Raw genomic sequence first — 14,805 nt, forward strand, 5'->3', positions numbered from 1 at the left:
GCCTGGGTGGCTCAGTTGGTTAAGCGACTGCCTTCGGCTCAGGTCATGATCCTGGAGTCCCGGGATCGAGTCCCGCATCGGGCTCCCTGCTCGGCAGGGAGTCTGCTTCTCCCTCTCCCACTCCCCGTTTGTGTTCCCTCTCTCGCTGTGTCTTTCTCTGTCAAATAAATAAATAAAATCTTTAAAAAAAAAAAATCCACATTGAATTGGTAGAGAATGCTAACAACTTTTTGTATTTTTTGTAATGACAAGGGTTAACTGTTTTGGATTTGTTTTGTGGAGGGAGGAGCAGAGAGAGAATCTTAAGCAGGCTCCATGCCCAGTGCAGAGCCCGACATGGGGCTCCATCTCACGACCTTGAGATCATGACCTGAGCGGAAATCAAGAGTTGGATGCTTAACCAACTGAGTCACCCAGGTGCCCCAAAGGCTAACTGTTTCGTTGTCACAGGCTCCCTGAGCATCTTGTCACAACTTGCCAGCGGAAATTTCCAGGTAGGAAAGGTAGAGGTCATCTAGGAAGTAGTGGCTTAGTGCTAAGAGTTGGGGCACTGGAACCAGACTGCCTCCGTTTGAATCCTGACTCCACCACTCACCAGCTGTGTGACCTTAAGCAAGTTACTTCACCTCCCTGAGCTCTTAAAAATAGCTGCTTCGTAGAGAATGAAGTCATGTATAGCACCCAGAACAGGGCTTGGCACATAGAACGCTCTTCGTAAATGTTGTTCTTATTACTGTAACTGTCAGATTTCCAGTCTCCCATTCTGACTCAACATTGCGGCATGGGTATTTACAGTCATCCACGGAGGAGACCAGAGTCCTCTGTATAGTGGGACATGTGTCCAACCTTGACTTGTCATCAAGTAATTTTAAGCCTCTTCCCACCCAGGACACAGGGCTAAAATAAAAGGAATATGTGGAAATGAGCCATAACACTGGTTTGTAGGTGAGTCCCATGTGATCTGCACCTGCAGGTCCCTCTACCTCATGTTTCCCTTCCTTGTACACAGAGCAAATTCCTCAACTGAATGTGTTTCTGGCTCCTACCCCCTACCAGGACCTGTGCTTAACCTTCAAGGCTTTGCCTAAGTGCTGTTTGCTTTCTTGTGATTCCCTAATATGTACTACTACTGTTACAATAATAGAGTCTAGACAGCTCGTGTGACAGCTCGAGGCACAACACTAAGTATTTCCAATGCAAAAGTCATAGAATCCTGGGACGCCTGGGTGGCTCAGTTGGTTAAGCATCTGTCTTCAGCTCAAGTCATGACCTCAGGGTCTTGGGATCAAGCCCCGTGTCAGCCTCTCACCCAGCAGTAAGTCTGCTGCTCCCTTACCCTCTGTCTCTCCCTCCCTCCCCCCCCCGCCCCGTTTGTGCATGTGTACTCTCTCTCTCTCTCTCTCAAATAAATAAAATCTTAAAAAAAAAAAAAAAAGGTCATAGAATCCTGAAATTCATCGTACAGCTGAGGAGATGGAGGCTCTGAGAGAGAGAATAACATTCCCGGGCCCCACAGCTGGGAAGAGGCAGAGCTGGGAGTCGGGCTGGGCTTTCTGACATCAGGGCCATCTCCCACCCATTTGGCACTCGCACTGGGTACCGCAGCAGTGTATGTCTTGTTTTGTCACAGGTCACTCTGTATCGTGATATTCTGCTTACATGCAGGGTCTTGGCCTGTGTGCCTGTGGACTCTTTGAGATTAACAGCTGTTAATATATTGAGTTTGCGGAGGTACACAGAGGGGAGGAGGGAGAGAACCCTGCCTCTGTGTGTCAGTACTGCTCACCTGCCCCACCCCTTCCAGCAGAGCTGCCCCTGGATGCTCCAGAAAGGAGGGTGTCCCTTCCAGCCACCTCAGTCAGGCATATGTTGGGGTTTGGTGAAGCGCCTCCCCACTCCCCTCTCCCTGACAGTCCTAGCTCCTCATACAGTCACGGTACTTTACCGTTTGCCAGACTATTTCACATCCCATATCTCATTTGGTTGAAGTCTCTTGGCCCTTTTAGAGGTAAGTAAAGCCTAGAGATTGTGATCCTGTTTGACAGATGAGTAAACTGAGACTGAGAGAGCCAAGGATTTGCCTCAGTCACCCAGCAAACCATTAATAGAGCACTGAATACCTTGATTATACTTTACATGTATCATTTGCACATGTGTGAATTTTATCTGTAGGAAAAATTCCCTGAAATGGAATTGCTTGGTCAATGCACTTGTGATTTTGACAAACATTGTCAGAGTGCTCTCTGCAGGAAGACCAGTTTACCCTCCTGAAGGTACCAAGGGTCAGCACCTGTTTCCCCATAGCCTCACCAGCTCAGTCTGTTCTCCAGCCATTTTGATAGATGAAAACTGGAATCTCAGCGTACTTCAACTTATTAAAAAGTGAGGATGAAAAGAAAAAAAAGAGTGAGGATGAACATTTTTTCCTGTGAATAAGAGCTTTTTATGGTTCCTGCTCTGTGAACCTTCTCTGTGTTCTTGGGCATGTGCAAATTACAATTTGATGCACCTGCTGAATTGCCCTCCCCAAAAGGCTGGACCAGTTTGTACTAAAACCAACAGTGTGTGCACATCCCAGCTCCCCAGCCCAGCTCCATTTCGTGACCATTCCATGGGCTTATTGCTCTCTGCCCCCATCTCCTTCCCTTTCTGCAATTTTCCTTCCATCGTTGAGCAGAAGGTCTGCCTGACCCGAAATCTGCCCTCTCCAGGCAGCCTCCCCTTTAGCATGTTTTGTCCTATTGGTTTTTAAGAGGCAGCTGTGAGCCAAAAAAATTAATGAGACTCTGCAGCTGAACATGATCCCCTGTCCCAGGGGTGCGGGTGCCTTATTCACAGGATGGACATGGTGATGGTGGAATCTCAGGCATTGTGATGAGCCTGTGGAGAGCACTTCACTTTGACTTTAGCAGAAGTCTCATCCAGGAGCTCTGGTAGCTAGGATATAAAATAGAACAGACCTATAAAATGCAGGGGGAATTGCAGTGAGAGGGTAGGCTTAGCCCAGTGGGAAATCTGGGGATGCTTCATGGCAGTGACATTGGCCAGGTCCTTGACTGAGGATTCTGCTAGCAGAGAGGGCATGAGGAGAACATGATGAACTTGAAAGCTTTCAACTCTGTGTTTTTTAATACAAATTTAAACCAGAATTATACTACCATTGATGGATTCTCATTAGAAAGATTTCTGGCAGGAATTCTGTGAAGTTGATAAAATCCCTATGCTGTGCTGTTGCTACACTCTCAGGTTTTTCCTTGTTTAAAGTACTGAAATTATTTTGACTACATTCAGGTTTTTTCGTGTAAACATTTATCCTCTGTCATGTCTTTACCCAAAGCACATTGTCGCCAACTACAGCATCTGCCATTGTATATTTAATTGTGGTTTTTACTCTTACCAGATTCAGTTTTCCCAGTCAGATTTCTTAAGTGTAAGTTTTGTCAAGATTTGCTTCTCCTTGCAGTTGGCATCTTCCCGCGTACAGTTTCATTTGCTGTCAGTTTTATCTGTTGTTGGTTTATTTCTACTCATACCTATTGGATAACAAATTCATCGTGTTTACTTGGTAGCTAATCCATAAGGAGACTGGGAATAGTTCTCATGAGGCCTAGGACTACTCTATTGTCACAGTTTCCAGGGTTTTCTCTCCGTTATTACATGCCGTAACCGCCTCTGCCATCGCTCTTCTCCCCAGATATGCCCCACGTGCACTGTCGGGATCCAGATCGCCCCAGTGGCAAAACAGTGGGGTGGAGCATCTTGCCCCAGCGTGGGCAGAGGGAACCGCATTGCCAAAGCCTGGGGTGGGGAAGTGGTGGAGGGGGAGATGAATGAGCTCCGGGCCCCAGAGGCCACAACTGCACCCCGTACTCACAGGCACCTTTCTTGTCTGCTCTAGAACGCCTCAGACATGCCCGAGACTATCACCAGCCGGGACGCCGCCCGGTTCCCCATCATCGCCAGCTGCACGCTCTTGGGGCTCTATCTCTTTTTCAAAGTAAGTCCTTGCCACCTGTTGTGTCATTTGGTTTAAATAACTTTATTTTGTTTTGTTTTGTTTTTCCCATCACAGGAGATATGCATGTTCATTTGTAGAAAATAAAAGAGCAAGGGGGAAAAAAAGTCCTAATAATTCACCTCTAGACCGACTACACAGAGATAACCACCAATGGCGTTCAGGACTCTTTCCCATAGTCATTATTTCTTTTCTCCGCGTGGCTTTTTTGGTTTTTTTTTTTCATGATACCATTTTGGTTGCATTGTACTGTTTATGCTGGGACGGGGTATAGCTTGGGTCTCCGATGCGCCTCTACCATACTAATTGCCTTTTTTTTTTTTTTTTTTAATTTACCGAGGTTTATTTTCCCAATAAAAGTTACACGGGCTCAGTGTTGAAAACGTGGAAAACACAGAAAAGTAAAAAGGGGAAAACAGCAGTCATCCAAAACCCCACTACCAGAGACAATCACAGATTCCCTTTGGAGGTGTGTCCTTGCGCTGTTTTCCCGGTGCATGGTTTCTCCGTAGCTGTGGCCACGTGGCGTACTCAGTTTTGTAGCTGCCGCTTTCACTCCCCATGAATAACATCATAAGCATTCTCTCATGTTACTGCAAACTCTTCTGAGGCTGTTCTTTTTTTTTTTTTAATATAACACGTACTATTTTCTGATTATGAAAGTAAGATATGCAGAAAACTTAAAGAGTGGGGGAAAAATACACAGAGGTAACAATCCCTATTAACGTTTGGGCATGTCTCCTTTCAGGCTTTTAATAAGCATGCTTTCCACCTAATCATCATCCTATCCTAGCTGTAGTGTGGTGTCTTCTGTTTTCGCAGTCGTGCCTCACAAGCGCTTTTTCCCTGATCACTGAAAAGCCCTCAAGGACGACTTTTAATTCGCATGTTAAAAACACAGGTAGATGGCAAAAAAAATGTTTTCAGTCTACGGGAAGGTGTAAACGAGCCATAATCTTCTCCCCAGTATAGTTTCTTGTGAATCTTACGCATAGATCTACATTTTTGTTAAAATATAAAAACAAATGTACGTATGAGATACAGGATTTTTACTGTAGAGATCTTTTTATTATCAACACAGTCACATCTGCCTTATTCTTCTTAACACCTCCCTGTGGCTCTGTCTTACGGCTGCACCCCTGAGGGATGTCTAGTGCTGGGACATCGCGGTGGTGCCGCTGTGAACACTGGGCACGTATTTTCAAGTATTTCTGCAGTAGGAGGACCCAGTCCCGTCACGTCTGCATTTGTAAGTTGAACAGGTAGTACCAAATCCCCACACAAGATGGCACGCATTTACATTTCCCCCGAGAGTTGGGGTATGCTGGCTCCCCGTACTCTCACCAGCATTGAGTAGCATCAAAATTCCTTATCTTTACCAGTCTGTGAGGGAGTCAGCAACGGAATTTTTACATCCGTTTCCTGTCCCGCCGCCCCCTCGTTGTTGGATCAGAACTACACTTTTTTTTTTCTTAATGGTTTCAAAATGCCGCCCCCCCCCCCCCCAGGCCAGATTCACCACAGCTCACCTCCAGCATCCCCCTCACTTTAAACAGAAAAAGTCATCTCAGTTTTTACTCTTACAAATAAGAGTGCATCAAACAACATTAGGTATTCACTGATTTTTTTTTTCCCCTGGACCTTGGGTGAAGAGTTGAATTTATTCCATGCTTTGGTTCATAGCACACCATCATCAGTCCCTGCCAGGCTCCGCCTTCACCCCTAGTGCCCGCCTCCATTTCCCACCTTCATTTCCCTCTCCACAAGAAGCACCTGCTCTGATGCGTCTGCTTTGTCTTCAGATGTGTGTCTCCTTATAAAACGTATGGTGTCAGTATATCTGTGTCTATTGAGAGTCCAGCTTCCATAAATAGAGCTGTGCAGTACGTCTCCCTCTGTTTGCTTTTTCTCTCCCCTGTACTTTTGAGGTCTCTCTGAGGCTGGCTGTACATCTAGCCCATTGCCTCCAACTTGGCTTTTGGCAGGTATTTCTCAGGTCTCTGCTGTGCTGAGTGCCAGTGATATATACCCAGGCCCTTGCCTCAAGACCTTCTAACATTTTTAGTACTTAGGATTCTTTCCTTCAGCTGGGTTCCCTCAGAAAGAAATTTCTGGCAGTGGAGGGTATGAGCATTTTTCTTTAAGTCACGGATGCGCAGCCTGTCCCCCTCTCCAGGCGGGTAAGCCCCAGCCTGCCTTGCGCCAGAGGACATAGCATACCTCTTGCCCATGTCTCTAGAGGGTTCACACTGAGATTTTTGAGAAGCGACTGCCTGGACAACACAGCCAACAGATTCCTCCCAAACTCCAGGCTGACGGCTTGTTAATTGGTTTGCCAAACGGCAGTATCCCTCAGCCCCTTTCCTCCTCTCCCCTCCGGGTGGGACATTTCTCAACATCATAAAATTTACCTTATCCCACCTCATTTAAAACTGCTTTGAGGCAGCGTATAAATAAAAATTATATGCTGCCTCTGGGGCGCCTGGGTGGCTCAGTCGTTAAGCGTCTGCCTTTGGCTCAGGTCATGATCCCAGGATCCTGGGATCGAGCCCCGCATCGGGCTCCCAGCTCCGCGGGAAGCCCGCTTCTCCCTCTCCCACTCCCCCTGCTTCTGTTTCCTCTCTCGCTGTGTCTCTCTCTGTCACATAAATAAATAAAACCTTTAAAAAAAAGAAAATTATACGCTGCCTCAAAGCAATCAGCAGCATAAGTAAAAGAAGTAAAGGAAGAAATTTGGGTAAAAAGAAAATTAAAATAGGATAAAATGAAGCCTTAGGTGAGGACCATACCCTGAACGCAGGCTCTACACTTGAAAGACATGTACTCTTGTCAGAGTGAGTCTAATACTGGTGTGGCTCTGAATTTCTAGCAGCTAAAGCACAAAGAAAGCCAGACTTGAGACTTGGTGCACAGTTCATAGGCCACACAGTCAAGCCAACTGGTGGCTATAAGTTGTAGCCAGAGAGATTTTCCCAAGGGCCCACGTGGAAGGAACACTCCTGAGGGGATATACCACATCTTCATAAAACGTGGCCCACGTGCCTATGAAATATGTTCATGGGGCTTTTTCTTACGGTAGTCACGTTCTAGGTCACTGCTTTGCTCATCCATTCATTCTGCGAACATTTACTGAGTGCCTGCTGTGTACAAGGCCCAGAGTGAGAAAAACGACTGACCATCCCTGCCCTCAAGGAGTTTCTTGTTAATTGGTGGAGATGGACACCAGTCAGTCACATCGATAAATGTGAAGTTACAGCCCTGGGAAGTGCCGCAGAGGTAACGTGTAGCACCAGGAAAGCACAGAAGAGCCCCCGCCCCGCCCCCCCAGCTAGCATGGACCTCTACTGCCCCGCCCCCGCCTCCAACAGCAGCACCTCCATCTACCTCACTGCCCGGCCGGCCGCAAACCCCAGGAGCCGTCCTCCCTGCTCTTCCTGTCTTCCAGCCGAGGCACCGTCCTCTATCTGCCAGACTCTGCACTACCCTCCTTACGGGGCTGTCTGCTTCCCCCCTCACCCTGTGCAGCCTGTCTTCCACACAGCAGCGCAGGGAACTTCTCGGGCCATCCAGTCACATCACAGCCCTGCCCTCAGCCTCCAATACCGACCTGGCTCACACAGAGGAATCCAGTTTTTCTCATGGCACTGTAGGGTCTCCCTGCCTCTTAACCTTCCCAGCTTCATCTCCTGATACCATCCCATTACTCTCTCAGCTCTAGACTCACAGGCCCTGACTGTTCCCCACACAGGTAAGCAACATACCCACCTCAGGACCTTTGCACTCACCCTTCCATCTGCCTCCAATGCTCTCCCCCTCGAATACCTTCACAGTGGCTCCCTTACTTCATTTAGGTTCTATATCTGAACGACGTGAGTATCTTCCCATTGGGAGGCTTTCACTGGCCATCTGTCTAAAAGAGCAGCTCTCCTCTCTTCTGTTTGTCTCCTTGCCCTGCTTTGCTTTGCTTCTGAGCATCCATCACCACTTGACAATATATTGCACATCTGTTTCCTTTGAGATTCTGTCTACCTCACTGGCGCATGAACTCCATGAGGGCAGGGACTTTTATGCCTTATTCCTTGCTGTATCCTCGGTGGTTCACACGATGCCATGCACGTAGTAGGCAGTCAGTACCTGTGAGCTGAATTAACAAGGGGTGGTTGTATCAAGGAGAGCTGCTCTGAGCTGAGGGTTGAAGAAAGAAGGGTGGCCTAGCTGAGGAGAGGAGAATGTCCCGGGCAGAAGAGCGTGTGCACAGGCCACCTGTCTGTGGCGGGGCCGTGGTACAGATAGGGCCCTGCAGAAAGGCCAGTGTGGCCCCAGCGTGTTGTGAGCCACAGCTGAGAAGGTCTGCAGGGGCTGAGGCCCAGGTGAGGGTGTGGGCCTGGAGCTTGTGAAAGCGCAGCGTTAAGCAGGGGAGCCACGCGGGCAGACAGGCGTTTAAACAGATTCTGTAACAGCCTCCTTGAGAGTGCCCAGTGCCCTGTGCCCCATACCACAGCACATCATCCCCTCCCAGCCGGAGACCCTCAGGAAAACAAACTCAGGAGAGGTTAAATGCGGAGGGAGATGGCAGAGCCTTCCCCAGAGTCCAGAATTCACAGCAGTGACAGGTGGCTTTGGAGTACCATGAAAGAGAACATTTCTCAGTTTCACCTGACACACCGAGAAGCAGAAGGCAGGGCCTGCTGTCACAGCTTCCAGCCATCACCATGGGAAGAGTCCTCCAGAAGAGCGTCGTGTAGACGATGGGACAAGGCACAAGCGACTTAGAAGTAGCGTGCTTGGGGCCTTCGTGGCCACCATAGGGGCCCCCTAGATTTGGGGGCAGGGAGAAGGAAACGTGGAAGAGTGCATTCTGAGGTCCAGAGGGCTCCCTCGGGGCGCTGCACTCAGCACTGTCCTCCCCTGTGTTTCCATGCCAGCACTGTGAGCACAGACATAATACAGCCTGTCTCCAGCTGATGGAGCCACCGGGCACAAAGATACAGCCTCCTTTGGGTGTGCTTCTGGGGGCCTGGGGGTCCTCCCCTTTTTTCTGTAGCCACAGAAGCTAGAAGGCCCCTAGCACTGTCTAGATTCTTCCTGCCACCGTTCCCAAGTTCCAGAGGGGTGAGACCAACCTCCAGAAGAGAACCGGGGATTCTGGTTTCCTCATAACCACTGGCAACCCTGATTTCCTGTTTCTTTTTTTATTTCTGCCTCAGATATTCTCCCAGGAGTACATCAACCTCTTGCTGTCCATGTATTTCTTCGTGTTGGGGATCCTGGCCCTGTCCCACACCATCAGGTCAGAAGGCATCTCTGCAGCATTTGAAGCAGCTTTCTCAGGAGCCAGTACAGGGTCCTGGATGAGAACATGACCTTTGGCGTCATTCAGAGCCAGGTTTGAATCCTGGCTGTAAAACCCGAGGGCAGCTTTCCCCTGGGGTACACTGTGGATGACCTAGAGTAAGAACGATAACCTCTGTGGGACACAGTTTCCTTACAAGGACTGATAAGAGTATCCAGTGGGTGTTTCCCACCACCACAGTTGTTGGGAAAGTTATTTGTGAACAGTAACGTGATGTCACTTGTCACGGCGCTGAGATGGGTAATACCAGCACCACTTGCCAGGTGTCGTAGGCTGCCCCGCACCAGGTGCTAAGCCCAGCTTCTCACACGTGATCTTATTTCCTAATGAGAGAGAGGCCGTATAGTGAGAACTTAGGAGTGCAGCCTCTGGAATTTGATTACCTGAATTTGAATCCAGACTCTGCTACTTAATAGCCCTGTGACTTTGGGCAAGTTACTTAATCTCTCTGGCCTCAATTTCCTCAGCTGAATGTGGAGGAAAATAATTGAACCTTCCTTATGGGTCATGGGAAAGCTTTTAGCCCAGTATCTGGCATTTAATGTGTCCAGTAACTGTTAACTGTCATTGTTACTATTACTTCCTGTGCTAACCTGCCAGGTAACTTTATGAGGTTAGCTTTTGCTTTTAATCCTCTCTTATCTTTGGAAACTGAAGCTCAAAGAGATTAAGAAATTTGCTAGGATCCCACAATAGATAAGCAGCAGAGCCAAGATTCAAACCCGGATCTGAGTGGCCCCAGAGCCATCTTCCCACTGCCGCCCTGCTCAGACCGCCACGTGCTTGTGTCTGTTCAGTGGGGATGAAGGACCTAGGCCGGGGACCTCAGGGGCTGCTGCTGTTAGCATCATGGACAGGCCAGTTCTCCATGCGTTGTAAACGTTTGGCATTCTCTAGCCCTGCTTACTAAATGGGAGTTGTGTCCCCAGTCCACCCCCTAGCTTGTGACTACAGAAGCGTTCCCGGTGTTTCCACCTGGCCCCTTGAGGTGGTACAGTGTCAGGTTGAGAACCACTGACAATGAGGTGGCCAGCAGACCAGGGAGGTTCCCAGAAGGACGGAACACAGCTTAAAGTCAGCTTTGAAGGGTGGGAAACCTGGAAGAGGCGCGAAGGAGAGAGGGAAACTAGGAAATAGTGAAGGCACAGTCGGGATCTTTCTGCAGTAGTCAGAGAGAAGGCTGGGGAGGAAGTGCTGGGTCTGCTCACAAAAGGCATCGAAAGCCGGGTGAGTTTGGCCTTGTTCCTGTAGGCACGCTGGCAGGACAGTGTGGTACTCAAGAGTGTGGGTTCAAGAGACAGTTGGCCCTGGGACCAAGCCTGGCTCGGCCAGCTCTATAATTTGTGTAAGCTTCTCAAGCCCTCTGAGCATCAGTTTCTAGAAAACAGAGACACCATGAGCACCTCCTCACTGGGGCATGGGAAGGATCAAGTGAACCATGGCTATAACATGGCTAGAGCACAGTGTCAAGTGCACCATGAGTTGTGCTTCTGGTCCAAGGTCACACAGCTGGGACTGACTGGAATTCTGGTCTTTTGACTGAGTTCAGTGTTGACTTCAACTATACCTGCCCTTTACCCATAAAATCTTGTTCTGGCCATCTTACAAGAATTTTAGTCCAGTCCCCTATCCTAAAAAATGAAGGCGCGGAGAACCTACCTGAGTGACTGGGACTTAGCAAAATGGTGGCAGACCCAGCCTCAAAGGGCAGAGCTCTCTATCTGATGGATCTGGGGTGGGGTGGGGTGGGATTGGGGGGTAGTCGCCTCCAGGCACTGGAATCCCTCCTTCCCTGTGCTGATTAGGATCCCCCTAATTCTCATCCATCCCACCCCTGCACCTGTGAGAGGCTTGAGATTCCTAGGCCTCCCAGTGGCCCAACCACCACCTCAGAGAACCCAGTGTGTTTTGTCTGTCTTTTAACTAATTCATAATTTTGACTGGTAAAAATTATTGACAGAAATAGAACCAACAGCAACTGAAACTGCACATGGTGAAATATATTGGTGACTAAAACTTAGCAGAAGAATCATTTTCTTAATAAAATAAGAGCACAATATTTGACCTGGGAAAATCAGACCTCATAAATACAATTGATGACCATGGGCCGGAGGGATGCTCACCACACAGTGTCAGAACTGTCCTGTGAAAAATTTTATATGGACCAAAAATGGAGGGATGAGAGAAATTGCTTTGAAAAATTTACATGGAAAAGAACTGAATCAGATGCACATAATTTTAGCAAAAAGGAAGGCATAATTTAATCATGTTATTTAGAAAGCTGAGCCAAAAATTAAATTTATTTTTCTTCTTCAGTCAAACTGAGTTTTCTGAAATACTTTTTCAAAGAAAGTCTACAGTGTAGTCAGAATTTCCATGAGCTGTTTATATCCACAAACTTAGAGTCAGACCTCCGTCAGGATCCAAACCAGAGGGTCTGAAGGTGGGATTCAGGGAAGGTGAGGCTCTGAGTGGTTGTGTGACCACTAGGATTCACAACTGGTAGGGGCAGAGGGTTTTTGAGCCCAGGTCTGTCTCACTTCCCGGCCCATATTCTTCCCAGTTGGCGAGAGTGGAGGGGAAACATTGTAGGGAGTGGGCTGGCCACCCCCTCTCAGCAGTCCTGCGACGATCCCCAGAGGACTGGGAGGACAGACCTGCTTTAGGGCTGGAAGAGCCCGGCCCTGAGCCAAGTCCGCCCCAGGTGGGGATTCTTGTGGATCCTTCCACGCCTGCCCCTATCCCCCAGCCTGCCACCTGCCTTCACCTTGTCAGCTACCAAGACTTACAAGCCCGTGCCAGAACCCTTCCTGCCAAGGGAACCTCAGCTTATTTTTATCATCTCTGAGCTCACACCCCATCCAGCTGACCTTTAGAGGGAAAAGGGCCCATAAAGCCAAAATCTGCCACCCCAGGAAGAAAAGGTCAGTTTTATCAACCCTTGCTTTCCACTCCCAGGGGAGAAGGGCACCAGGATGTGGTTTCCCAGCAGGAAGCAGTGACCTTTAGGTTTGATGTGAGCCATCGAGGGCCGGAAAGAATCTCTGCCTGCTACAGAAGTTTGCATTCAGAGGCGTTCAGCAAGCATTTACCAGCTGCCTCCCAGGCACCAGGCCTGCCGTGGGTGGGGTGAAGGTGATGAGACAGGACCCCCACTCTCAAGTTCAGGCTCACCAGCCAGGTTGCTTGACTCTTGCCCTCTGTTATCCAGCAGCCCTTCTTTGCTCGGGATAGCCAAGTCATCAGTCTGGAGACTTCTTACTTGAAGTCAAGGCGGCAGTTAAGCTTACAGGCTGGGCTGCCAAGCATTCGTTGAATCCTCTTAGTAACTAAGAGAAAGATAACTATTGTAGTGTTCCAAATGAGGAAACAGTTGCACAGAACAGTTAAGTAACTTTCCCAAGATCACACAGCTAATCAGTGGCAGAGTCAGGATTTGAATCCAGGAAGTCTGGCTCCAGCATCCGTGCCCTGAGCCACTGCGCTCTGCTGGTTCAGAAGCTAAGCATCAAGCTCCTGAGGAAGAGGCCAGCCTACAGTGAAGGGCTTAGCTCCTTGGGCCTTTTCTCTGCCTCTGCCCACACACTCTGGCTTCAGGCTCTCCCAAAAGTGATTCAGCAGACTGAGCTGCAAGTAGCTTCCAGCCTCATCTGTCCCAGCTTCTGCCCCCCACTTCTTCAAAGCCCTCCTGTGGAAGCCCACTCCCAGTTCCATCCTTGTGCCCGCCACACTTGTGTTCACAAAGCTCTCTCATTCGTGCCACAGCCCTGCAGACAGGGAAGCTGTTTGACAAGTGGGGAAACAGGCCCTGAAATAGTTCTTAACTCCACATCTTCTTTCTCCAACCCCCAGGGTCTTAGAAAGGGAGCTCCCTTTCCCTGCCTTTACTGCTGTGCCCTGGGTACTCCTTGGCCTGCCTCTGTTTGCTCAGGATGAGCACCATTCTGGATTTGCTCACCTCATCAGTCATTGTCAGTCTGATCCAGTGTTGCCAAATGTTTTTGAGGTCAGGCTCTGGACAGGTGCCAACACTGAAGGAAGCTCAGAGTTCTTACATCCCTGTTGTGGGTCCAGAGTTGGGCTAAGCCTCTCTCCTGCCTTCTCGCATATCTTCACAGCAACCATTTGAGACACGTGGTATTGTTATCCCCACATACAGCTGAGGAGACGAGCCACTGAAGTGACTCACCCAGAGCCACACAGCTGGGGTATGGCCACTTAGTCTTCTGGGCTGAGCTGCCCTGAGGGCCAGGCTGGGCCAGGAGGCCCTGATGTGCACATTTTTTTCTGAAGGTGATCCAGAAAAGAAAGTTTCTGTTCCCTGCCTGGCCAAGGCATAGAGTATGCTGGGTGATCAGAGACCATTTTTCCAAAGATGAGGCTGAGCCCATCCTGAGCAACAGAGGCCTCGTGGAAAGAGTGAATGTGAGGTGCTCCTCCCCACTCCACCCTGGGGCTGTGTTTCATCTAGCTGATTGAGTCCAGCTGAGTTTATAAAAAACCCAGGCCTGACAAGTCATGGAGTTAGGGGGTAGGCAGTAACCATCAGGTCATCTGACTTGATAGTTCTGGAAGAGAGTCGAGGAATACGCCTTCTCTACCAGGGACTCTCATAGAGACCGTGCACGGACCAGCTTTGGCATCAGTTCTTGTTCTAAACTGCATTTTACATGGAACTCTGGCCGTGCTTTGTGTTTCTTGGGCAATAACCAAGAGGCAGTGCAGAAGCAGTAGGACTCCAGAGACCTATGTTTGAGTCTCAGCTCAGATGGGGAATCAACCTGGGCAGTCACTTCGTCTGGGGGCCTCTGTTTCCATCTGGGAAATAGGGCTAAGTCCTCCCCATCAGGGCAGCTATGACGGTGCTGGGAGGAAAGAGCTGTGAATGGGTGCTTCTGGGATGGTGTTGGGGCTGCGATTGCCCATGGGGGCCCTGTGTGCCGACCTGCTTTGTCTTTCCTTCCAGCCCCTTCATGAATAAGTTTTTTCCAGCCAACTTCCCAAATCGACAGTACCAGCTGCTCTTCACGCAGGGCTCTGGGGAGAACAAGGAAGGTCAGTGCAGCCCGCTTTCCCTTGCCTTGGGGATCCCTCACCTCCGTTCCCCTTTGTCTCCAATATAGGCGCTCTCCAGTAGAGCAAGGGATGGAAAAGATGGGCTCTGGAATCACATTGCCTGGGTTCCCACCCCCGCTGTGCCACTGCCTACAAGGGGGACTCTGGGTGAATGCCTTTACCTCTCCGAGCCTTGGGTGTTTTCGATTTTGTTTAATCTGTAAAATGAAAATGATACATCTAGTACCTCCCTCATAGGCGTGTTGTTAGGACTGGGAGTCAGCGATGAGGGGCGCACTCAGCACACGGCCTGGCTCGCAGTAGCACTCACTAATGTGGGCTGGCGTAGCTCCTTGTCTCATACCTGTTTTTAATGTGATGA

The 14,805-nt window shown here is 49.2% G+C and overlaps 1 protein-coding gene across 9 annotated transcripts in view; it reads left to right on the forward strand.

Moving 5' to 3' along the window:
• HM13 (histocompatibility minor 13) overlaps nt 1–14,805 on the forward strand; it is a 40,168-nt gene that overhangs the window by 6,622 nt on the left and 18,741 nt on the right. For 5 of the 9 annotated variants that reach the window (XR_014149125.1, XM_081833032.1, XM_081833036.1 and 2 more), the window contains exons 2-5: nt 3,899–3,997; nt 4,356–4,484; nt 9,223–9,305; nt 14,335–14,423. Coding sequence is in view for 7 of the 9 variants with exons in the window: in XM_081833032.1 (XP_081689158.1) it covers nt 3,899–3,997; nt 4,356–4,484; nt 9,223–9,305; nt 14,335–14,423 (400 nt within the window). In the remaining 2 variants the exon portion in view is untranslated. The remainder of the gene's footprint in view (nt 1–3,898; nt 3,998–4,355; nt 4,485–9,222; nt 9,306–14,334; nt 14,424–14,805) is intronic. The other 4 variants (XR_004076239.2, XM_081833034.1, XM_006727513.3 and 1 more) reach the window with 1 other exon arrangement.

The sequence above is a fragment of the Leptonychotes weddellii genome, chromosome 10 (assembly GCF_054177405.1).
Source record: "Leptonychotes weddellii isolate Sample4059 chromosome 10, ASM5417740v2, whole genome shotgun sequence".
Taxonomy (NCBI): Eukaryota; Metazoa; Chordata; class Mammalia; order Carnivora; family Phocidae; genus Leptonychotes; species Leptonychotes weddellii.